The sequence below is a fragment of the Cricetulus griseus genome, assembly GCF_003668045.3.
Source record: "Cricetulus griseus strain 17A/GY chromosome 1 unlocalized genomic scaffold, alternate assembly CriGri-PICRH-1.0 chr1_1, whole genome shotgun sequence".
NCBI lineage: Eukaryota > Metazoa > Chordata > Mammalia > Rodentia > Cricetidae > Cricetulus > Cricetulus griseus.
In genome coordinates this window covers 184,144,649-184,170,655 of record NW_023276807.1, presented here as the reverse complement: position 1 = coordinate 184,170,655, position 26,007 = coordinate 184,144,649, and the positions used below count along the sequence as shown (strand labels likewise).

Here is a 26,007-nt window from a genome sequence, read left to right as displayed (position 1 = left end):
AAATTGTCTGGCACAACAGCAGTGTCCTTCAACAGGACCAGTGAATGAATTGTTTTATTAGCTTAAGCTACTCAGGTGCTGAGAGGTCTCCACAGTTTTGGTAAATGGAACCAGGTCACCTCTCAAACAGACAGAACAACTTGGGGCATATGGTGCTGGTTTTATAGGCATGCAAAACGCCTGGAAAAGTCAAGGTTTCAGTTAAATTTGATTGGAGGTTCCAGAATGTTGCTGAGGCATGGCAGTATGTGAGAGTGTCAGTTGTTAAGCAAAGTTGTCCTAAGAGGGGCATGATTCTGGGAAGGTAAGGTCCAGGTTGTAATGTAGATCCCCCGGGACACTGAGATGTCTGGTATATGGGATGTTCAGTGGGAAAGGCTGTAGACATTCAATGGAGAGACCATGTGTGCTGCAGATAGCAGAGCTGTAGCAGCTGCAACTTCCAAGCCCACTGGAGTCCTGATGCTGCTGCCATAAGCCTTGATACTGTACATGAAGATGAAGCCTTTGCTATCGGTTCTACTAGTCGACTTCTGGCTTCATTCTTTATTCCCTTTTTGTCCAGTCTATCTTATCTTCCTGTTCCTTACTTCTGAAGTAGGTAGCAATACTTTTAAGTTTGTAGGCGTTCACAATGAAAGGAGATTTTGAGTCTCAGAAGAGACTTTTTGGTTTTTGAATAGTATTGTTACTGTAAGATGGGGGAAGGGGACTTGAAGTTGTACTGAATTTATTTTACATTATCAGCTGTCTATGAGCCTTTGGGGACAGGGGTGGAACCTTATGTTTGGATGCAATATGTCACTCCCAACCCCCATGCTCATGTGTTTGAAGATTTGTTTCCCAGCTGGTAGCACAGTTTTGAGAAGTTGTTAATGTGGGGCCTATCTGGAAGAAGTGGGTCACTGGGGTGATGGTCAGCACTGGGGTGATAGCTGAGCCTGTTTCTCTCTGCTTTCTGGTCTGCAATATGTGAGTACTGCTACATACTCTTGCTGCTGGGGTGCTGACCACTGCTCTTTTTTCTCTGCTGTGGTGGGCTAGATTCTCTCAAACCACGATCCAAATAAATCCTTCCTCTTTCGGGTTGTTTCTTTCAGTTATTATATAAAAGACACAAGAAAATAACTCGACCACTGCCCGATTCTGCAATGCTGGACAATGAAAAAGTCTTTCTGGGTCTCCATTTATTCATCTGTAAGATGGGCTGGAAATAGTACCCACCTCCCTGGAGTGCTTAGGGGATTAAGATATTGGTGCAGTGTCTAGTATGTAGAAATTGCTGTCATGAGTGGTCATAATTGATGACTTCAATCTTGCCAGGGTTAATGTGCAGTAGGACAAGTTGTGGCCTATGTTGGAGCTGGCACATAGACACTAATTATTCAAAATAGGCTATGTGTGCAGGTTTATTAGGCATGTGGGGCTAGAGGACAAGCTGACCCTTTTGTGTGCACTGACTTTCTAGTTCTTTTCTGCTACAAGGTGGAGGAATATGCTCTAAGACCCCCCACTATCTTTATTGGATATATGAACACATGCACTATCTGTCCCTCCTCTGACTCTCCTCAAAAAACCCAGTCTGACTGAAGAAAGAGGCCATCTACAACCTCTCTGTAGCCTCCAAACTCACCATTATAGAAGACAAGATGCCTAGGGTCCCCTCCTTCGGTATATGCTGAAGCATCCTCTGTTCTGTAGATTTTTAAATCATTCATCCTTCTAGAGAGATGTATTGATCAAAGTGAGCCAGTATGTTTGAACTATTTCTTTGAACAGGCTGTTATAAATCCCCAGCCCCTATGCCATCTATCTGACAAGGTGTCAGTCCTAAGGTTACTGATGGATCCTCCCCTCCTCTTACTGTGGATTACCTGACATATGCTCATTTCAATGGGTTGTTCAATGAAGCTGTTGGATAAGAACCTGACATCCTTTTTCTCTAGGAGCAATAAACAGGCCTGAGCCCAGAATGGGCTTGTGGGTTTGATTAAGAATTCTCTAGGAAATTGTGTCTGTTCCACTGCTGGATCACAAGGAACACAGACGCCCCTGGGCCTCATGGTTGTGATGAAAGTGAGGAGAGAGTCATCCCCTTTTCATTCCAGTGTCTAGGTCAGTAGTGTCACCTTTTCAAGGTTCAGGAAAATGTATTCTTATTCAACATCTCGGAGTTTGCATCTCAGCTAGTTTTCAGGGCACAGTGTAGAAAGCAACATCTTTCTCAGTTTTAACTTTGCTGCCAAGTTGCTGTCCTCCATCAGCCTGGCACAGACCATGGAGCATCTGTATCCTTTCCATTTCTGATTTCTGTGTACCAGTTGAACATACCTGACTCTAAGATCCCTAATTCTAAATGGTCAAAAACCCTACTGTTTGAGAGCACAGGTATCACATAAACTGTGTAAAATATTTCAAATCCAAAAAGGTCCATAAATATGAAGATACACAGGGATGCTCAGCCTGGACCAGGGGACATTCTTAGTTTCCAGTGTTAGAACTCTGTTCTATTTATAGTGGGCAAAAAGACATTTAATGACTTCTGATTGATGTCCTCGTTTATTATCCTTTAATTAAGTAAGTAAATCTGATTGATTGTCCATGTTTTTCCCTCTTCCTAACAATGTATTTTGAAAGTACAGTAAGTTGTTACATTCTTGTGACTAGCAAGGTCAGAGGCACATAATAATTGATAGGAGGCCAGATTTCAGAAAGCAGAAAGTAGAGAGCCAAGCATGGAGCCAGCACTCCAGAGGCTTGGATATGGGGATCACTGTGATTTCAGATCAGCCTGGCCTACAGAGTAAGACCCTGTCTTACAAAAGAAAAAAAAAACACTTTGAACAACAAAAGAGAGTGGAGGAAAGCTAAATTGATTTAGCAATGTGAAGATATTATAATGTAAATGCTTGATAATAAGATGCTTTGGGGTAGGTGTAAACTGATTCTACTTGTAAGCATCTGAGATTCTCAACACCAAGAAAGTGGGGGAAGGCAAGTGGCAAGAGAAAACAGGAAAGCAAGCATAGGTTTGCATGTCAAAGAATGTGGAACTCATGCATCTCTTCCTTGTGAACTCTCAGAATACTGGTAGCTGCAGTATACTTGTTATAGTACAGATAAGTGCCCAGAAGTCCACGGACTCCAAAAAATACTCATGTGCTTTCAGCTTTGGTCTCCATCCCATAGTGTAACTGTGAAAAGTAATAGAACCTAAAATGGTAGGGTCTCACTGGGTGTGTGCTTCTGAAGTCAACTAGTAGACCCCAGCACCTCTCTTTATTTTTCTTTTGATTTTCAAGACAAGGTCTTGCTATGTAGCCTGGCTTGGAATTCCCTGTATTGCCCATGCTTGCCTTGAACTTGTGGCATCCTTAGGCGTCTGCCTCCTGAGTGCTGGGATTACAAGTGTGATCAACCACATCCACCTCCCCTCTTCTTCCATTTCTCAGACATGGGGTGGTGAGAACATGGGCCTGGTTGAAGTGATTAGGTTGTAGGAAACATTATCCAAGGAAAGTGGTAACACCATTTCATTCAGGACCGTGGATAATTAGCATGAGAGTAAACTATTGTAAAAGGAGCAAAGCCTAGACCCTGAGTCTCTCACACTGCTTTCCTTGCTATGTGTCAGCTTTGCTTGCATGACACTACCTGCCATTTTGTGTCACACCCCAGACCCCTGTCAAAATGACTTTTGCATTTACTTATACATTATTCAACCTTATGACATGCATCTCATGTCCTTCAACAAACTTTTTAATGTCTCACTTTAAATATGGAAGATTACCTATAAACCATTATGTATTTTAGAAATATCTCCTATGTGAAAGAAAGAAGACAATCAAATTGAGAAAAAGAATCCAGGATAATTTCACAAACCCTGTTAGTAATAGATTTAAAGAAGTAGAAAAAATACACCATTAAGACAGGAACAAAATATAGTACAAGAGAAAGTATAACACAGCAATTAAGAATACACAAGATGATAAATAAAATGCACCCCCCAAAAAAAAAACAGAGGTGAATACTAGAAACTAAAATTTGGGTAAGTAAAACGTAAAAGAAGTTACAGCAGCTGAGCAAAGTTGGTAAAAAAAAAAATGTGCCTCAGTTCTGGAGTTCAATATTACTCTAATAGGAATTCTAGAACGAGAACAGAAAACCATGAAGGAAAGGAAATATATGTATAAAAACAACAATAAATAACAGAACTTAAGGAAGGTGTCTACTAACTAAAAGTTCTAGTAAGCATTTTGTTCTTTGCAAATGAAATGATTTTCCCATGAAGATTCATGTTAGCAAGGTGCAGAGGGAGGTGAGAAATACACGAGGAAGAAGAGGCTAGAGAGGGGTTGCGGAGGGAGGAGGGCAACACAGAATGAGTGGGAATTAGACATTGTTGTTTGAGAGTCATGCTGATGTTTGAAGACATCTGAGAAGAATTATTTCTTTGGAGGACTTAATTTTAACCTACTGTGTGCTAAGGTTAAAAATTGTGAATCTGTTAACCGATACAATAACCAAAATCCATCCATCCATACAAAACTCAAAAAAACATTGTAGGAATGTACCTCTTAAAAGAAACTTCTATATGGCAATCTTCAGAAAAATAATGTACCAAAAGGATCAAAGTTAGCAATTATAGATCCTATCAGAAGAGTCACAGGATACCATGCTGAACTCGAGGCCAGGAGTGTATCTGGGAGGTGGGAAATGAACGCTGTGATGGGCTATTTCCAGGGCTGTTGGATATTAAAAGTCTGTTTTATATGAGGCAGTAAACACTTTGAAAAAGGTATCATAGTGCTTGTGCAAATAAATATAAATCAAGGTAATTAAAAAACAAAACAGATGTGTAAGGAAAAATAGTATGATCATAATCTACAACCGAGTTTAGTAAAGTGCCAGTATTATGAGGCAAAATTTTAGTAGTGTATAGAAGAGTATTACTAAAATAAAGCTCACCTGTCACACAGTCATCCTAGTAGTTCTTAGTATCCATAGGGTCCCACACCAGTCCACACCAGCAGCTTAGACTGTTTCTCCTAATGGTTCTTAGCAGGTTCATAGAATCATGCATCATCCCATTATCAGTTTTAGAGCATGAAAATGAGGCCCTGAAGCCATTAATAGCCATTCCCCATTTCTCTCTTCAGATCACCTGGCCTCAGTCCTACATTCCCCTCCTTAGGAGCCCTGGGCAATCACTTACCTACTTCCTGCCTCTTTGTATTTGCTATTCTGTATATATAACTTATATCTAAATAAAAAGGTATGGTTTTTGACTAATATCTCCTGATATCTCTGGTATCCTCTCCCTCCCTCCCTCCCTCCCTCCCTCCTTCTTCTCCCCTCTCTCTCTGTGTGTATGTGTGTACAGGTATGTGTATGTGCCAGTATGCACATACATGGAATTTAGATATCAGTGTTAGTAGTCTTATTTCTTGAGATAAAGCCTCTCACTGAGCCTGGAGCTCACCTACTCATTACCTGGCCAGCGAGCACCAGTATCTCTTGCCTCTGTATCTCAGCACTAGGATTATGGGTACATGCTGACACCCCTAGATTTTTACATGAGCTTTGGGGGTCTTAGGTCAGCTCTTCAGCCTTGTGTAGCATACACTTTGCCTGCTGAGTCATCCACCCAGGCCCTTTCTTCCTACTTCTGGGAAGCTAACTTCCTGAGCTTCCACATGAGTAAGGGCAGTAGATTATTTCACCTAGCATGTTCCCCAGGTTAATCTATGTGGATACAAACTACAGGGTTCTGTTCTTTATGGGTTGAATTGCATGGTGTGGTATGTACACACATTTATTATCTGTTCCTTTCCCGATAGACCTTGACATTGACCCCCACATCTTGACTACTGTGACTAGTGCTAGAGTAAACACAGTAATGCAGATTTAATTTAGAAATCATGACACATCTAGATTGGAAATATTGGGAGGTGGAATGAGAAGGAAGATTTGTAGGAGAGATTTAAATCCTCATTATCATATCTGGAGAATAATAGATAATGCTAATGTCTAAAATGGATCAACCATGCACAGCAATATGAATATGATTATGTATGATTCAGAGATATGGAAATAAATCACAGAGGAGGAGTTAAGAATTACAATGTTTGTCTCTATAGAGCAGCACCAGGTGGCAGGCAGACCAGGAACTATCATTTGTCAGTATCTGGCCTTCTTAAAATTAAAGAATTTCAGAAATACTAGCTTTGTAAATTATGATTTTATATAGAATAATAGGTTTATAAACTATTGTCTATAATTGTTACATTGTGCCTTGCAATTACTCAGTTTATTCTCACTTTGAAAAACATTTGATTATGTTCTGATTTAGCACATTGGTATTGCCAGCATTTAATATTCAGATTTAAAAAATAAGTGTTATTTTTCCTATTGTTGACACAAAGTTTTAAAACAGAGTTGGAGTTAATAAATAAAAAAATATTCAAATTATTGGGCAGCAAACAAAGTGGGCAGAATGCTAGAGAATGAGATCCAGAGGACTGTCAGATGCTGGATGGTGTGGACACAGTTAAGTCATCCCAGATCTAGTCTGCATAACACAGACTTAATGTACTTTATGTTGCCACAGTGATACCATGGGCTGGGTAGTTGAAAGAAAAATAAAAGTATTCCTCACAGCTTGGGCATTGGAATCCAAGATCAAGGGCCCTGTAGTCAGTGTGGCACTTCATGTTGTGTTGTTCTTTGGCAGAGAGTTGAAGATAGAAAATAGATAGAATATGGGTAAAGACACAGCTTTTGTTAGGATCCCACTTCCTGGATAATAACATAAATCTATTCATGAGTGTGGAGTGCTCATGAACCCAGACCCTTCTTAATTGTCCATTTCTTGACAGAGTTACACTGGAGATTAAGTTCGATACAAAAGATTGATGACAGGTACACAAATCAAGGTTTCTAATTTTAGGTAGCAAAACCTACTACCATCATATACATAACCTCATGGGGCTAGCCTTCTCTTTCTTCTCAAACCAGTGGTATTGAGTTCTGGGGATCTGCCCCCAGAATCTGAGACTACACTGAGATCCAGACATCAGTCTTGTCTTTTTGCCTTTCAAGTTGAAGAAAATGGAACAAAGGGGATTTGAAAACAAGAAAAAGAAGGTATGGGGCTCTGCTTGTCTTCACACCTGTTTCTGATCACACACTGTGCTAGCCTCAATAATATTTCTACTGGTGACTCCAGGGTAAAGGCATGAGAAGGATCTGAAATGGTCTGAGAGTTTAGAAAGAGCAGTGGGCTACTTTCAACAGAATGGCAATCACAAGATAAATGAGAAGTCTTCTCTTAGGCCCAAGCACCTTCTGTATCAGTACAGTTTATATATGGGAAGTATGTGTGCATGTACAAATGCTGTGGATAGCCTATAAGTTAATAAATACATCATTGGTGATTGAAAATTATGTAGCTGGGTATAGAGGGTACCATCACCAGGACTCTGGCAGCTTAGAAACAGTGAAGCAGTAGTGGAGAAACTGTGGCCTGTAAAGGTGGTGAGGGGTGTGTGGCTCCTGCTCTCCTGCCATTGCCAGCTTGGCTTTCAGTTCTCATGGCCATAGTCCTACAGCTGAAGTTGAATGTGTGTGGAAGACTGGGGACTCTGCAGACTAAGGTGGTACTGTGTCACTTGCCCCTATGAACCTTTATCATTTGCTGCTCACTGTCTCGATTACTTATCATTCCCAGACTTTTAAGATTGCCTTGTCCAGTTTCCTGTCCCCTTAGGAAGTCACATCTGAATCCACCATCTTCCTTATTGAGCCTAATCTGATTTCTCTTTTAATAAAGAATAATCTAGAAGTTATGCTAGATTTCCTTTTCTGCATCAAACCCTAGTCGGTTTTCTGTTAAGGACAACATTCCCTCAATATTAAACTCCATTCTCTCCTCTCCATCAAATGGCCCCTGCCATGCTGTGGGCCCCTTCATCACTGTTCTAGACCACTGTTAACTGCTCTCAACTGATTTTCCAAATATTCCTCTCATGCCTGTTACATTCACCATCATGGCTAGCCTTATGTCTCTGGACTCCATATCTGACTGGGTACTTCCCAGCCTGATTTCTTCCTCGGGGTCTCTAAAGACAAGGGATCAATTTAGTTCCCTCTGTTCTGGTAGCCTTAGTATCCAGTGCATTACCAGTGTGTTTATTTAACAAAGAAATCTAGTATCCCAAGAGAGAAGTTTGCTGGACAGCAGGTTAAGCCAAATTTGGCAAATTTCTGTGTCATGAAGACTTGCTGCTATTGTGCTTTGTGATTTTCAAGGAGGGACAGGCATGTACTAACCACATGCTTTCATTTTTGAAAGAGACTTTTCATGTTTTGCTTTTATTTATGTTTATCTGTGTGCATATGCTATGTGTATGTGGTGCCTGTGGAGGCCAGAATAGGGTGTCAGATCTCCTGGAACTAGAGTTATAGGCAGTCATGTGTCACTCAGTATGGGTGACTCTGGAACCAAAATTGGGTCCTCTGGAAGAACAGCAAGCACTCTTAACCACTAAGCCATCTCTCTAGCCACAGCTTCTCATTTTTAACAAGAAACTTTTTCCATCTCCTAAAACCCTTCTAGTCCCTGGAATACAGTCCACAAACTCCAAATTTATAGGCTCTGTTGCCCAGTGTAAGACCCTGCAGACGGGGTCTGTCAGTGTTCCAGGCAATAACTCTTGGCTTGTGCTGTGGCTACTCCTGCCTCCGATTTTGAGCCAGGGAATAATCAGCTTTGAAGATGTACCATGTGCACTTTTAATTGGCAAACAATTGGTTCTCAGGCAGAGAAATGCTTTATCTGTATCAAAGGGTAGCAGGTGTGTTGAAGCCTGGAGCAGTGAAGGAGATCCCGTGGGAAGGATGCTGCATAGTCCCAAGGCTTCTTTCCAATCTACATATGCAGATACAAGTACCTTCTTCCTGTCCTGATGTGTGAGGCAGGATGCAGTTCTAATGTAGAATATTTACATAGAACATTGACCAGATGGAACAGACTAGGCCAGTGGTGATGATTTAGTTAATACACCCAGAAGTGAAAGTGAAGCTCTAGTTGAGGGCCATAGAGGTTTCATCCCATTGAATAACTTCAGAACCAAATCTTTGTTCACAACATGTGAATATGACTCAAGGACATCCCCACAGCACTCAGTGCCTCTTTGCCTCCAGGACTAGTGTGTTGTCTCCTTAGGAAATAGGTATTCATTTTTTTTTCAAGTAGCGCATCCTTGGGTGGAACCTTTATAGGTGCTTTGGGGGGACACTGGAGATGGCTGCTCTAGCTGGTGGGGACACCACATAGGACTAAACCTAAGCTTACCCAATACCTGATTATGTTCCTGTTAGCTCTAGGGGCTGAATGCAGGGTGTCTTAGATTTTCTGGGGGGGCGCCTTGGGGCCTTTGACAAACCCTTAAGCCATTTGCAGCTCAAAAATTCAATTGTGTGGCCCTTTATATTTGGCAAATAGCTGTATGTATGACAATACAGCATCTTATATCGTGCGCTCTAAAGAAAAGAGGTTGCTCCTTCTCCCAACATTCCCTCACTGAATTTGGAAAATCTTTTCCATGTTCACCAAGAATTCTGAGCTCTAGCATGACCTCCTGGTCAGCTTGGGGACATAGGCTCAAATTGAGCACCAAGGTTGCCTATGTGAAACTGCAGTTTATATATAGTGTCCCTGACCCCTGTGTAACCTCCCACTAATCCACAGGTACCTCTTTGGCTTTTCTGATTGCCCAAATCAGGGGTATGTTTCCCAATTTTTCCTAAGCCAGAGCGCTCCTTCCCCAACACAGCCAGGAAGAAAACATTCTTGTCTCTAGAACTGAAAAGAAATACATACATATACATATACATATACATATACATATACATCTAATACACACACACACACACACACACACACACACACACACACACACACACACACACACACACACACACATATTCCATTCGCTACAAAACCCAGCTCATGAAAAAGAATACAAATTACACCTGGCAACTCTTATCAGCTTGGTAAAGAATTACAACTTCCAATTTTATTGCTTTAAAAAGTATTCTAAGGCTTCCATCTTTTAAAAACAATTTGGATTGAGAAAGGAAATAGATCTGTGCTTAGGAGCTGCTGCAGAATAACCTTGTGAATGATTAGAAGGGGTCATGGTGATAAAGACTGATATTTTAATTGAGCATAGTGAGGCAGTGTAGCTGTTTTTTCCTAGTAAATAGCCTTATCTGGGGTCTAGGTCTTTGGGGCTGACAGGCATCTGGTGTGTGATGTGATCCAGCAGTGCCAGGAGGGACTGTCCTGCCACACATTCCCCTGTAGGCTTCATCAAGAGCATCTGATGCTGTGGGTACCTGGAGCAAGCAGCAAGTCTTTGGATGCAAGCAGTGCCTTTGCAAGCTCCAGTTTGAACATGGAAATACCCATGAGAGAGAGATGAAAACATTGCTAATCAGTCTGGACGTTGCTTTGCTTGTTTCTAAAAAATCATTTGAAGCTGGAGTTGAACAGCAAATGTATTAGAAATGGCTCCAAACAGCCACCTGCCACCCAAGGTCTGTGTTCCCTGCCCTGGAGTGGAGACGGACCAAGTCATTTGACTGCTCATAGTCCACACTGCAGATGTTGGTGACTGCCCTTGCTAAACCAGATTAGGGCACAAATAAGACCAGAAGTGATTTGTTTTACTGTAGATTTTGGTCCTCAGAAGGAATTGTATGGCGGCATCTGTGTGGCCAAGGGCCTGAAAGCCTTGCTCGTTCATCTGTGAGACAAGATTGGATAGAGCAGCCAGGCTCCTGTGGCCTCCCTTCAGGATACAGACTGAGTGTCGATGGGAGTGAGAGCATGGACAGCCTTATTTGGTTTCTGTGCCCTGCAGGAGGTGGGGATTATAGATCACTGATTAAAGTCCAAGTATCCATCAGCCAATACTCATTGGTGGTGCCTGGCTCCACTTCTCCTAGTTGATCTTATTAAACAGATCATGCCTTTAAGCAGACTCCATGTCATTTTCTGCTGATATTAGTGTTTCCTCATAAATTGTCCACATGTAGCATATTTCTCATTTTGTTACAGTAAATTCCACATCCTTCGTAGCCCTAGAACCTGTCTCTATTGCATCTGAAGGAGCCACAAATGATGGGTAATGAATCTTCCTCCCCTGGAGGCTGGGAACTGACACTCCTACCCTCTGTCCAGTTTGGATTGGCTATTTATCTCAAACTTGGACAACAGAGTGGATGGAGTCAAAGTAATGATAAGACTAGAATACATTCCACTCTATTCGAGTTTACATGTATGGAGTCCATTATGATTTCTTTTTCCTAAATCAACATAATCAATATTCTGAGACCCTTACTCTCCTACCTTGCTCCATGCAGGATAACTTTTCCTGGGGCTCAATTTGGCTAGATTCCCCCATAAATGGGAAAAAGCTCTAGAAGACATGTTGGTAAATTGGGAATATGTCACACCAGGTGAGTCAGGAAGGGCTGCCTGCTTGAAAACTCAGGGGAGGACCCTTGAAAAGACCTTTGTGTGTCCAAGATTTCTCTGCGGCATCTCAGACCTTGGTGGATCCAGTAGTAGAAGCCATGAGAATAATTTTAGGATTCTCTTAGTTCACTTTCACTTTCAACTTGTGGCAGCCTAGAATTTACTGAGAACAAAGGCTCAATTGAAGAGTTGCCTACATTAGACTGGCCTGTAGAAATGTTTGCAGGGGGCTGTTGTAGAGGGCCTAGGCCACTGTGGGAGGCACCATTCCCTGGGCAGGTTGTTCTGAGCTGCAAAAGGGGAAGCATAAGCTTGTGAATGAGCCACCAAGCAGATTCCACCATGGTTTCTGCTTCAAGTTCCTGACTTGCATTCCTGCCCCAACTGGTCTCATTGATGGAAGTATAAACCAAACAAACCATTTCTTCTCCCAAGTTGCTTTGGCCAGAGTGTTCCATTTCCACAAAATAAAAGAAACTAGGATATACATTCTCTGTGAAGACAAGATCCAAAGAAGTTGGAGACAAGACTAAGAGAAACAGAGTGTCTGGGCCTGAGTCTTAGACTCTTTGTCAAAGCCAACAAGAATCTGGGGTGGGTACAGTGGCTCCAGGTAATTCATAATATTTGCTACTTCCAGTTGCCTTGTTCAGGACATAGCTTCTGAGACTCAGGACTCATGGTGGCTGCTTAGCTGGTTTTCTTGTAAACAGGCTCCTACATCAATGAACTCAGCCATCATCAACCATCCCCGAGTGTTGCAGATCATGCTTTCAGTGGGTGACATTGCATGGGAGAACTGTTTCTAAACAGCATGTCGCTGCAGTGGCAGCAGAGTCTTTAAGCTAGCTCAATGTCTGTCCTTGGGAGAGTGCCAGGCCTTAGGCTCCATGGGGGGAATGTTCTCAAGTGGTAGAGTTAGGTTTTAAAAAGATGCTAATTGCTGACAAGCTTTCATTATCCCAGGTTGCCAGTGTTGGGAGGGGGGTTCCTAGATAAGTGGCCAACAATTAACGCATACATAAATTATCAGTGGCATTTGTACTTTGTAAAATAAACCCTTAGCAATGGAGCTGGAAAGCTTCCATGTGGAGTTTTTTCCACTCCATTTACTAGTCCTATAGGCCAAGATAAAGGGAAACGGGCTCACACCTAAGAACACCAGTGGAATAATGGTCTTGAGCTTATGAGAACAAATTAGCCTAGAGGATGAAGGCACTACTGCATATAATGGTTTTGCTTCCAAATGAGACAAGCAAACAAATAAACATGAAAACAAAAAAAAATTCCTTATTTTGTTTCTACTGTCGTGGGACATGGGCTAAGTTTGCAGGATAATATACTTTCTCAGACAATTGTTTTAGCCTTCTGGGGAGCCATGTGACTGAAGTTTGAGCAATCAGACTTAGTTAGCATTCAAATCCATTTTTTTTCTGAACACTCTTCTACAAAAATCTGAGTTCACACTGAGCTCTTGGTTTTCCAATGTGAAATGTGTACCTGTTTAGATTTTTGAGAATAAATGATGTAGGGGTGAGGTTGCATTGAAGTGTCCCTGAAGAGGCTTAGAAGCAGGCCCCCACTGTCGTTAGAAATGCCTTAAATTTGGTTCTGTATAACTAAGGACATAAGTGTGTCCAGGTTGGAGGTGCATCCTATAGTGTGCCGAACACCCATGTTCTCTTGCTCCCATGTGAAATTGAGCCTCATCACCACATAATCAAGGGACAGCTGTCAACCCTCTCCAGCCTCAATCCAGGCACGATGCCTGACACTTGCCATTTCTGCTATGCCCAGGAACTGCTTTCTGTCCAGAGCTGGAATGCAGCCAGAATCTCTTTCTCTATGGAGGCAGGGTGGCCAGAAGAGAATTCACTTGTCTCATTTCTGAGTGGGCCCACAGGATGGTGTGTTGAAGTCATGTGTTTTGTATACTGTAATGTTGCAATTGGCCATGGGAAAAAAATACTGGAGGTTCACATTAGGCTGTTGCTTATGAGCAGGGAGACACCTTCCAATGCATACTTAGCTTTCCCAGGGGTGGGAAGGACAGTTACTTTCTGCTGTTTTAACCAGGGTCTACCTATGATATCATACTTTCACTGCCAAAGGATGACATGTGGGTGTCAATGTGTATGTCTATAAAATCTAAACATATATGGGCATGTGTCTGCATACTATGCCTCCTTCCACCATCTGTCTGTGTCAACCTCCACATCTGTTCCTTTTATCTGTTACCACCGTCTTCTGCTGCCTCTCTGATCAGCAGGGCTAGAAGAAAATAAACTTTATTCCTTTGAAGTCGTATCTCCTAATCTTTTGTGCCATAAATTTTGTGCTTCCTGTTTTTGACAAGACACACTAGTCAGGCACAAGGAAAATCGTCAGTTTTGCAGGAGTCATGACAATGTAGTAGGATATGTGTATTGGGCCAAAGTTGGGGTCACTGTATCAATCCCTCTGTGTTCACTAGGACCTAAGACCTGCCTAGGTCCTGCCTAGGTCCATGTGTAACTCCTGTAGTTACTTAGGTCTCTACCCTGCTTTTTCTTAAGGATGGTATGTACCAACAGCCATGGTTGTCAGTTCCAGGGAGAAACCTAACCAATTTGCCACTTGATGAAGGTAAATGAGAAAGCTGTCTCTGAGCATGAGGCTATCTCACCTACACCTCCAAATACACACCTTCAGGATATAGGTGCTGCTATCAATTTACCTGGTTGAGCCAGCTTTTCTATGTAGATGCCTGGGGTACCATGTGTCTGGAGAATCCCATTCTGGGCAAGAGAGGAGAGGTACTATGCTGGGCTTCTCTGAGGCCTCTGAGAACATAGAGGAGACATCACCTACCACTTTTCAAGGCTGCACACATTGACTTTTTTTTTTCCAAATCACTATTTGACCCTCTCACAGCAGAGACATGACATTTAGTGGAGTTGTGTGTTTAAGAGTATCAAGACAGATGCCAAGTCATGGATGACAGTACTTGTCTGTTAAGTGAAGAAAGGAAAGTATGAGAAATTGTGCACTTGGAAGAGGTCTGGAATGATGATGGAAGAGACCCTGGAATGACTACAAGGCAGGAGAATCAAGGGGAAGGAATGAGGAGGAATTTTGTAATGACTAATCATGTACTGAGCGCCTTCCTAGACCGGCAAAATAGCACGTAAAACCATTTCATTCTTAACATTACCCCAGGCTAGAGCTGTTCATTTCAGGTTGGGATCTCAGAAACAGACTTTGAGAGGAGGAAGTCAGATGGCAATTATTTATTAAGTATTCCTAGAGGAATTCAAGCAAGAAAGCCAGCATGTATCTGAAGATGTGGAACGGGGAAATGAAGGACGCCAAGTGACATAATGGTGACCTCATTCTGTAGCTGGATTCTGAGAACAGCTGAGATGACACTGAGAGACATCCCCGTCAGGGAACAAGACAGCTGGGTTCTACATCTGTGACCACCTTCTTTCTTGGCTAGGGTGTAAATTCCCAGGTAATCATGAGTGCCAAGTACAGTTCTGACAGCCTGAGTTTTGGGTGTTGGTGGTTGAGAATTAACACACAGAGAGTTTGGGTAATTAAATATCCCATTGTGATGTGAGGGACTTTAGGCAGAGTAACCACAACATGGTTGGTACTCAAGTGCTGTGGGTCACAAAAATGTGCTTGGGGAGGTGACACAAGGAGCATACAGGAAAGGCTCCCCTATGCCACAATTGCTCTATGATGAAAGAAGGACTTGTTTCTCGCTGCCACAGACATATATGGGAGGAAAAGGGAGAGGCTGGCATTTAGAAGCAAAACCAGCAGTGATGGTGGGGACCCAGCCCTCTGGTCTGTGAGCTGTTAGGACTCATCCCACAGAGCTGGCAGCCCTGCACTAATTGCAAAGGGAGGCAAGTGTGGCTTTGCTCACTCTGCAGTAGCTGCCCTTTCTTACCACCTATCCCCAGTCTCTGTGTGAGCTGTACCCTCTGGAAAAAAGGCTGTATCCAAGTGCTATTTATCTCATGTGGGAAAAAGAGGCTTAACAAATTAGCTGTTGCTTAATTGGTGAGGGAAAGTAGGACAGGGAAGTTGGCCAGCCATCCTGTGGGGTTTTCTGATCAATTCTCTCTGCCAGTATCTTCCATGCCTGAGTCTGATACCAGGTAGGAAGACTTCTTTGGGAAACCATGTTCCTGCACACTCCCTAGGATCTCCCAGCAACTGGCCATGATCATTGGCAATGCTGGCACCTTTCAGCTGAAAAATGCACCTGTACCTTCAGATTCAGAGCTACAGGTTCTATGGGAGAGATCTCAGGGACAAGGTGCAGGTCAGAGCTTGGAAACCATGATGGTGTTATGCTGGTGGCTGCTCTCAGTGAGTTAGACCCTTTATAGTGAGTCTGGGGCCTGGGGTTTTAAAAAATTTCTAGGGGCTTCTTACTTGAAGCCTGACTTGGGAATTATTGAAGTGGATGCCAGTTCTGCATGGAGTTATGCTTCTCACCCATGGTCACTCTCCAAGTCACTACTAGCTTTCTAAGCCACTACTGACATTGACAACACTGGGGTACTTCTGGTGGGCCTCATTACCCTGAGGCAGCCTATTTGCTCTGCCTGGAAAGGTAGAAACCTCTTCTTCTTCTGTGTATATTGTCTTCGATTACTAGAGCCATTCACTGTAAAACCACTCTCAAATGCTACAAAGAGCCACTTGGACTCCTCCACAAGACAGTTCTTCATTTGATTAGACATCTACACCATCCTTCCCAGTAAGAGTACCTTGTTATTTATGTGGCTGTTGGCTTAAAATGTCTCACTTCATGACTGGGATCTAGAAAGTGGTTTCTTCTATCACTAGGGTGGCTCACTTAGATAGACACCAAGGGTAGAACCAGTGCCCCTACTCCCAGCCTTTTCATCAGTCTTTAGTCTTTGCTGTACTGCATTCAAATTTTATCTCAGCATTTGCTATTTTTGTTTTGAGTTCAGCCTCATTGACCTGCTCCTGTTGAAATTCAGTTTAGCATTCCAGCCTTTGGGACCTTATGAGTTCTGTGTTATATGCTAATGTGATATGCAAGTTGCTGATGTAACAAATGAGTATAAGGGGATGCTGAAAGGTTAGGGACTGAATTCAGCAAGGGCCCAGTATCTAGATCATATTCCTCTACTTTTTTCTAATCAGTGTGGTCTTAGATAACTAAAGACGTCTGTGGCAGTCTGCATGTTGAGAAGAGGGGGACTGACTCTAGGCTGGGTGGTCAAGACTCTACCCCAAGGTACTCTCCATTCACCTCTCATAGTTCAGGGCCCTCAAGAGACACTGGCTCTTGGGACTTATATGATTGTCCTAAGACAGACTGGCTCTCCAGACTTGCAGAATGGGATGGCAAGTGTTTCTGTATATGGCACGATGGTGCACAGATGCCTTTGGCCTCTCTGACGCTCATTTCCTTCCAAGGGCATAAGTATCCAGAGCCTCCTTCCTGAGATGGGCAGGGGCATGTTTATCCCAGGAAATATGATGTTAATTGGGTAAGGCTCATGTGACAAAAGGATACAGGATAGAAGTGAGCAAATGGAGGAATGAGAGTGAGTTTCTCGAGTATTAATGTGATCATCTTCTTATCTCTGCTTCTTATGAAATTCTTGGGACATTTATGGACCTCATCCTCTGAATTTTTCTTTCTGGCTTCAAGGGTTACATAATTTTGCAGACAAGAGAGGGGCAAATGATATCTGGAAGGGGCCACTTCAGACAGCTTCCGGTGGATGAATCTGGAGGAATAAATGGGGAGTTTTTACCACATTAGCACATTCGTTTAAAATGAGAAAGTATTATGGAGTGAGTTTAATTAAGCACCTTAATTTGTCTATATTTTTTAAATCAAAAGAGTAATAAAAATTGCATTACCAAAATGTAAAAAAATGCAAAAAGAAAAGGAGTAAATCTGAAAGCTCTTTCCCAGGTTCATAGATGGCTTGGCACGGTGCCTGGTGCTTGTCAAGTTCTTGGCACATGTTCACCATAAGCATTCTTCCAGGACATGCTTGCAAATCACCAGTCCCTTCCAATTCTTTCTGTCTGTTGGCTTTCTAATTCAAGGAGAGAGAAAACCCCCATAAACACATGCAAGAGAGCCAGGCATGGGGGTGCATGTCTATAATCCTAGTTCTGGGGAGTCGAAAGCAGGAGGATCAGGAGTTCAAGGCTAGTCTTGGGTACACAGTGGATATTAGACTAGCCTTTGCTATATAAGACCCTTTCTTAAATAAAAACAAAAGCAAACAGGCCCATGGCCAAACAAGCTCAAAGAATGAAAACAAAACAAGGAACTGGATTTTTTTTCTGCTGCTGCCTCTTACTTATTCATATGCCAGGCTATGCTGATTGAATGCCTATTATATGTTTGTGTCAGAGCAAAGTTCTGGGACACAGCTGTGGCCTGAGAGATGTAGATCTTAATCTTGTGGAGTCCCCACCCAGCCTTGCAGAGAATATAAATAATAGGAAACAGTAAGGTGGTAGCCATTCACACACAGCAATGGCAAGTGTCGTAACAAAGCAGTGCTGAGAGATGGTGGGAATGTGTCTGTCTTCAATAACTGGAAAGAACCCAACTCCATGGATCCTTAAACTAATGCAAAGCAATATCACAGGTTAGCTCGTGTCTTCTGTTTTACTGGTGTCACTCAGCGCCGCTGGATGAACTGTCATAAATTCAATATGTCAGTTTCCTATTTCTGTAGTTTTGTGTAATGATGAATACTATCCTTAAGTGTTCCTTTGGAAAGGAATTTGCACACATTCTTGGGGAAGGGAGGTTTTGACTGTACCTGTGTTCTGTGATGCCTGTAGGACTAGGACCTCTAATATTGGTACTGGCCAGTTCAGGAGAGCATGGAAGGACAGGGTAAAATCAGACATCTGTGTTCAGATGGTGTCTCTTGTGGCCAAAGCAGCCAGAGTGAGCCCCAAGGGGATTGCATGTTTTGTGAGGAAAGATTCTGTGAAAACAATGTTTATAAAACCTCATCCCAGCCCATCATCTTGTGTGTCTGCCAGTTTCTGCCTTGCTTCTGTTCATGTACATTCTTTTTTCTCTCTGCAGGCTGTGGAGACCAACCTGGCTTCCAAGGACAGTCACTGGGTATTTGTGAATGAGGTAAGAGCCCCAGAATGGTGATGGGTGTGATATGCCCTGCCCCACTGCCCTGCTGCCCCGTTCGAAAACTCAGAACAATCCTTTCAAGTCTAATCCTGACTTGGGGCCTGGAACAGATCCTGGAGTTCCATTTTGGTAAGGCAAGACATCAGAGAGCTGGCCTTGGCTTCCCAAGATTCTGACCTGGAACAGGAGGGGTCCAGCAGAAGAATCCAGTTCATGAGAATATCAATTGTCAGAGAAGTGGTTTCAGAATTAAGTTAAAGGGGATGAGGTGAGGCTGATAGTCAGTTAGGAGCCAGGGCCTGGGAGATGAGGTCAGGTTATAAAATAAATACAGATGGTAGGACAAAGGGATAAGGAGAGGATAGAGGCCCTATGTCATGCAGAATATTACAAGTATGTGAGAGTGTTATGTGAATGTCTGAGTGTAAGCAGGAGTGTTTATCTTTCTAAGTGTGTACATGTGTGAAAATGTAACAGTTTACATCTATCGATGTACATATGTATGAGGAGCTTTATACATGGGAGTATGTGGTATGGTATAACTGAGCATGTGTTTGAATTGTGTACATATGTGTATGTATAAATATTTATATGTACAAGTATGTATTGTAAGAGTATGTATAGGTTTTTGTATGTGGATATGTGTATGTGTGAATGTTTAGTATCAGTATATGTGTGTGAGTTGTTTGAGCATATGAGTATATTGAATATATATGCGTGTGAGCTGTGTGTCTCTGTGTGTATTTGTGAGTTTTGTATGTATGTAAATATATGTAGAAGAGTGTTTATGTATGTATGAATTTAGAGTGCACATTTGTATAATTGGGAGAATGTATGTATATGAATAATACACATGCACACGAGTTTACAGATGCATGCATGGATGTATAAGTATGTAAGAATATATGTGTATGAACAGTCCATTTGTACATCCATGTGAGAGTGCATGTGTGTAGTCAGTGGGTGTATACATAGTGCACCCACCCAAAAAGGGTTTGTAGGAAGTGCCTTTTGGTCACCCCACTGGTTTGGCCTCGGGGTGATTGGGAGCATGAGGCATCATTAGGGCTTTACCTGTTCACTCTTTAGAAATTGTATCCTGCTGACCTATGCTGAAACTACCGCAACAGGGTGATCCCCAGCTTTTCTGAAGAACCCTCTCTGCCCACATACCCTTTCAGGAAGCAGAGTCAGGGCAACCGATGTGACCGCCACATGCTGTTCAGTGAGAGCAGACCTATAAATGTTTCTTGGTTTTGCTTTCATTGGGGGGGAATACAGCCTTCAGCTGATCAATTTCTAATGGCTTCATTCTGGAAGATCCAAGGTTTATTATGTGGGTAATTTCTTCCTTTATGATGTGTATTTCTTCATTAGCTCAGTGCTAATATGGCTGAGATCCATTTTGGGTGGCTGCTGTTAAAAATGGCTCAGGTAGCATCACACACTAGCTGCTTGCCAGGTCTATTGCTGATGGCTTTCCTCTACGAGTTCACATCTTATGAATTCTCCATCTACACAGGCCAGCTGGAGACAAAAGGTGCTGCCCATTTCCCTTGGGCAGTTCCATCACTGTGCTGGTAAAATTAGGAGAGGGGATGTGACCACCCCCACCCTGCTCTTCAGAACCTGCTTGAGGCTCCATTGATCCTCAGCAAGTTTTGATTCTCTGAGCTTTGCTGCTTCTCTGCAGGCTCTTCAAAGCCCGTTGTCCTTTGTTCCCATGAAAGCAAGCATTCCACATCTGTCCCTGAAGTCAAATGTCTGGCGCTGGTTTTCTTTTGGGATGACTCCTCCACAGTGAATAGCCAGTGTTTTTCTGTGGCCAGGCTTCAGAAACCTACTATTTAACATTTTAAAGATTTTCACTTCCCTCTTCTGTATCCCCACCCATCCCCAAGGTGCCCTGTCTCTCCAGCCTGACTCCCTCTTCAGGGCTGGCCTTAACTTCAGACACCACAGTATGAGGTTCCTTGGGGGTACTCCTTACTCCAAGGCACCCAGGTATTTTGGAGGCAGCTTGAACCCAGAGCTTAGAGTCACTGGGAGACAGGTATAGAAAGGGGCACCTGTAGAGCCATCACTGAGCAGCCACAGGGGGAAGTCTGTGCCCCACCACAGAGAGTGCTCATCTTGGCTGGCCAGAAAGAGCAGATTGATCTGAGAGTTCTGAAGCAGTCATGACTTTCTTCAGAAGCCAGGGGATTTGGGGACCCCCTGCTCTCTTCTATCTTGCTTCCTTCTCCAGGAAGTCTTTTTCTATTAAGAGGCACAGGGCAGCAGCCAGTATTTCCTGATCACTTAGACATGGCAGGTGCTTATCAATCACTTTACAATTGTTAACCCCCTTTACTGCTTAACAATAGCCCCACAAGGCAATTATTGTCACCCCTGTTTTACAGACAAGAAAATAGAGGTTTCAGGAGTTGAATCAATTCCTTAAGGTCAGGCAGAGATCGTGTGTTGCCTGTGAGATTCTTTTATCCCCATGTTTTTGTGTGTCTACGTATTTTTGCCCATGTTGGTGAGTGTGCATATGTATATGTGTGTGCACGTGGAGGCCTGAAGTTGATGTTGGCACCAACCCCAATTGCTCTTCCACCTTATTTATTGAGGAAGGATCTCTCAGTGACCTAGGCAGCTTGCTCTAGGGATGCTCTTTCTGCCTTCTGAAGCAGGAATTTGAAAGTGGGCTGCTGTGACCACCCAGAATTTATGTGGTTTTCTGGAGAACCTAAACTCATGTTTGCATGGCAGATGGAGATGCTTTAATCACTGGGCCATCTCCACCTTCCTGCCTGTAGAATTCTTTATGAAGACCATCTAGCTCCAAAGCCCTTGTCTGGCAATGACACCATTGTGCTAGTGACTTTGCAAAGAACCAGAAATTGGGGTCAGAAGACTCTGAAAAGCCAATCAGCAGGGCTCAGGTATCCATGACAGTGGGGACACTTTTTGACTGACTTTGGCACCAGCACATGGACATTCTTAAAGGCTACAACCCAAAGGTAGAGACTCTGCTGAAGTGTTGACCCCAAATTCTGATGTAGCATATGGTTAATGCCAGAGTTGTTCTCTAAATGAAATTTCAGTTTATCCACTGGTACAGCTACATGGACAATGTCACCTACTGTTTTAAGTATGATCCCCAAGGAAACAAAAGCCCTATTACTTTTCTTGAAGTTTTGTAGCATTTTAAGCACCTAAAAAAATTTAAGCTAACAAATACAGAGCCACGGACAAATAGTTTTAAGTAGCTGTTCTTTGTATTTGTGTAGTGACTAGTAATAAAATAAGGAAAACAATTGAAAAAGTCAAAGGGGCAGGCAGCATTTGATGAAAACTCACCTTTTAACCTCAACTCTAGGATTTGGTTACTGTTTGTGTGTGTGTGTGTGTGTGTGTGTGTGTGTGTGTGTGTGTGTGTGTGTGTGTGTAGGTCATATGTGTGCAAGTACACAGGCACATTTGTGAATGTACATGTGAAGGCCAGAGACCAATATCAGGTGTCATTCATTAGTGAGTATTGTTGCACATAACAAGTCTGTTTTTTTTCTGTTTTTGTTTTTGAGAAGGCAAAATTGGCTTCTGAATTTGTGCACCCCTCTGTGGGATTCAGTGACTCTCTGGGTTCTACTATGGGGCACTGGCAAGCAGATGTAGTTTTAGCATAAAATGTATTTTTATTGATTGAGTAAGTTATAAGAACACAAGGAAAATGAAATGAATTATTAGACAGGGTAGCAAGTATACTGTGAGTCCCTTGAGGACATGGCCAGGTCTAGCTTATCAATGACTCTTCCATGCTCTGTGTAGAAAATAGATTACTGAAAGGTTGGATTGAAGGTGGTTCGATCTATGTAATGAAGAGCAAATTGCATTGATGAGCACTTCACAGTCTGAATCAGAGAAAGACAGCAACAATTAAAGAGCTGAGCCTCAGAGATGGAGATGCCAGTTCAAGCCAGTTGAGCCTGGATGTGTTGTATGGCCTCTGGAATCTCTGTATCAGGCTGCACTGATTTGGCTTTGTCAGATCCCAAGTGGGAAGTCTTCATGGTTTGTCAAAATACACATGGTTTCCTTAGTGCTGGTTAGACTATGGACAAAGAGGATAGTGTCTTCCCATGAAGCTTCATCCAGGCAAGAGACATGCACTTTGTGGTCTGTTCTCTTGGGAACTTTCTGCAAGAAATTCTTCTATGGATTGTGTACTGTGATTCTCAGGCTTCCGAAGGACTCCATGTGATGGGAAAGGTAATTGCTCAATCTGATGCTTGACAGCAGACTTCTTTGGATACACCCTTCGAGACATACAACCTTTACAGAGTTGGATGGAAATGGTTTACCATGTTTAATAAACAATGTAGATGTAGATGGTGAGTGGTCAGGGCCTAGGATAAGGTAGGTTTTCAGAAGTGAGGCAGGGCATAGTTAGCAGGCCATAAACATTACTCCCCCACTGTAGTATACACAAATGACATACAAGGCCTTATCTGTTCATTTTACATATCAACCCCAGTTCCTCTTCCCTCCCTTTCTCCCTCCATCCCACCTCCCCACTTCCTATCTCCTATCCACTCCTTAGAGTCAAAAAAGTTTTCCTTTGTCTTATAGAAGCTTCTTAGTTTCAGGAGGTGTCATTTAATGATTGTTGCTTTCAGTGTCTGTGCTAATGATGTTATATTTACAAAGTGGTCTGTGCCCACACATTCAAGGCTACTTTCCACTCTCTCTTCTATCATTTTCAGTGTAACTGAATTTATGTTGAGGTCTTTGATCCATTTGGACTTGAGTTTTGTGCATGGGGATTGATATGGATCTATCTGCAGTCTTCTATATGCTGACATTCAGTATGTCAGTACCATTTGTTGAAGATGCTTTCTTTTTTTCCGTTGTACAATTTTGGCTTCTTTGTCAAAAATCAGAAATGTGAGTCTTCATTTTGATTCCATTGAACCACATGTCTGTTTTTTATGACAATGCCAAGATGTTTTTTTTTTTATTACTACAGCTCTATATTAGAGCTTAAAGTCAGGGATGATAATATGCTTCCAGAAGTTCCTTTATTGTACAGGATTGTTTGGGATATCCTGGGTCTTTGGTTTTCCATATGAAGTTGAGTATTGTTCTTTTGAGGTCTGTGAAGAATTGTGCTGGGATTTTGAGGGGGATTGCTTTGAATCTGTAGATTGCTTTTGATAGGATTACCATTTTTTACTATATTGATTCTACCTATCCAAGAGCATGGGAAATCTTAATAATAAACCTGGTTCTTAAGCTATAGACCTGGAGACCAGCTGTTTTCCTGATTCTCCCCCCCAACCCCCCACGGCCACACTACATGCAAACAACATAGGAACTGATTTCCCATCTGAAGACGAGTGTGACTGTCTCAGAACTCCATGTCCTCTTCCAAACCTGTTTCTTGCTAGTGTTTCAGACATCATGTCATGGTCTGGCTGACCCCAGCAGTTGGGAGTAGCTCACATTACATCGCATGCCCAGTCTGCTGCAGGATGACCCTACCCCACCTTTCAACTGTTTTCTACTTCTTACCATTCTGTTGTGTCATGGCTCATGCCTACAGGGGAATAGTGACTTCTGCTATTTCCCCTCCCTGGCTATTTCCCCTAACCTAGGACTTTTCTGTCTGCGGTGGCCTCCCCAAATCTCATGCCATCTTGAATTCCATACAGAGCTCTGTGTTGTTAGCAGTTGATTCATATGCCTGTCTCCCTAACACCCTGCCAGTGAGGGCCCGAATCTCATTCCCATCTCTTTCCTGAAAGAATCTAGCATGAATGGCTCACCTGAGGACACATTTCTGGTTCAACCTCCTATCTATCTCTTGCTTGCTCACCTTGACTCTTCTTGTCTGATTGCCTAAATGTGGTGGAATCAATAAAAGAAGAGGTATTGATACAAAATCTCAATCTTTCATGGCCCCAGGAAGCCTTGATGATTTTCCCCATGAGTTACAGGTATCAGCTCCTCTTGTTGCATTTCACCCACTTTTTTTTTTCTGAGCCTGGATTATGATCATAGGGGAAGCAGTGTTTCATCAGAGGACCATCAAAACTCCCTTTACCTTGGGATAGGTCTCTGGCAGGCAGTGGAGTAGTTAGGGAAAACACTGGTGAAACTTCTTGCAGAAAGTCCAATGCATATGCTGGGAAAGATGTGTTGTTAACTCACAGGAGCTTTGTGGGGATGGATTCTATGATCAAAGAGTGAATAACTTAGGAGTTAAATGGTGTGAACAGGCACTTGGGAGGCCGAGGAAAGTGGATCTCTATTAGTTTGAGGCCAGCCTGGTCTACATAGTGAGATCCAGGCAAGCCAACGTTTCATAGTGAGATAGTGAGAGCCTGTCTCCAAACAGACAGACAAAGTTCAATTGTTAGAAATAGGTATCACTCATTCAGGCTTGCTGGGGCCAATGCAAATCATACCTTTCCGTGTACAATACAGGGAACATTGTCTGCCCATGTACTTGATCTCATCAAACATCTTACGTGCTTTTGATCTCATGGGTTGTGCAGCGGCAGTCTCTAAAGGAAGTCCTGTCCATGGAGCTGCCTCAAATAGCCCTTAAGAGGACTCCACATGCCAGCAGATGTCATAGCAGCATGTAAACCTTCCCGGTGCTCTGTCCCTAGAATATTGTGTATACTTTTCTCTCAGGCTCTCCCCCATTTAATTACTTTCACTGGTTGCTGATCAACTACTCCACTGCCTGCCAGAGACCTATCCCAAGGTAAAGGGAGTTTTCCAATACCTGTGGAACAATGGAGAAAAACTCTGCCAATAGTCCAGAAGGCGTCGCTCTAAACTTTCATGACTGTCCTACTCAGAATCTATTGGAGGGTAAGCACATTAATATGAAATTAGATTATTCTTGGTTACTGTGGGAAATGATGCCAAGAATAAGTGATGAAAACAACAAAAGAATACATTAAAGCAGACCCCTAGCTTTCAGATTTTCAGACAAGGGGTTATACTGTTTTTCTTCTTTTCATTTAGAAGATTTTAATTCTGCTTGAACATTAAGTCTGTGTACTATTTTCCATCTTTAATTTTAATTTCACATCACTCAAAACCAATCTGTTTGTTGTAATCTCACTTGGTTAGCTCCATAGCCTCACTGAGGAGTCTGAGAACATGGATCACATCTTGCCCTTCTCTGTTGTCCTGGCTCAAAGTCCTTGAGTGAAGAATAGGTGTTTCCATTTATTAGGCATTTGCTAGAACCAAGAACTGTTTTGATGTTTTTATTGTATTTATTTATTTTGTATGT

At 42.6% G+C, this 26,007-nt stretch overlaps 1 protein-coding gene across 1 annotated transcript in view; it reads left to right on the top strand.

Moving 5' to 3' along the window:
• The window catches only part of Grid1 (glutamate ionotropic receptor delta type subunit 1), a 692,044-nt gene that overhangs the window by 393,546 nt on the left and 272,491 nt on the right, over positions 1–26,007 (top strand). The window contains exon 5 of the mRNA XM_035452799.1: positions 18,648–18,701. Within this exon, the coding sequence (XP_035308690.1) occupies positions 18,648–18,701 (54 nt within the window). The remainder of the gene's footprint in view (positions 1–18,647; positions 18,702–26,007) is intronic.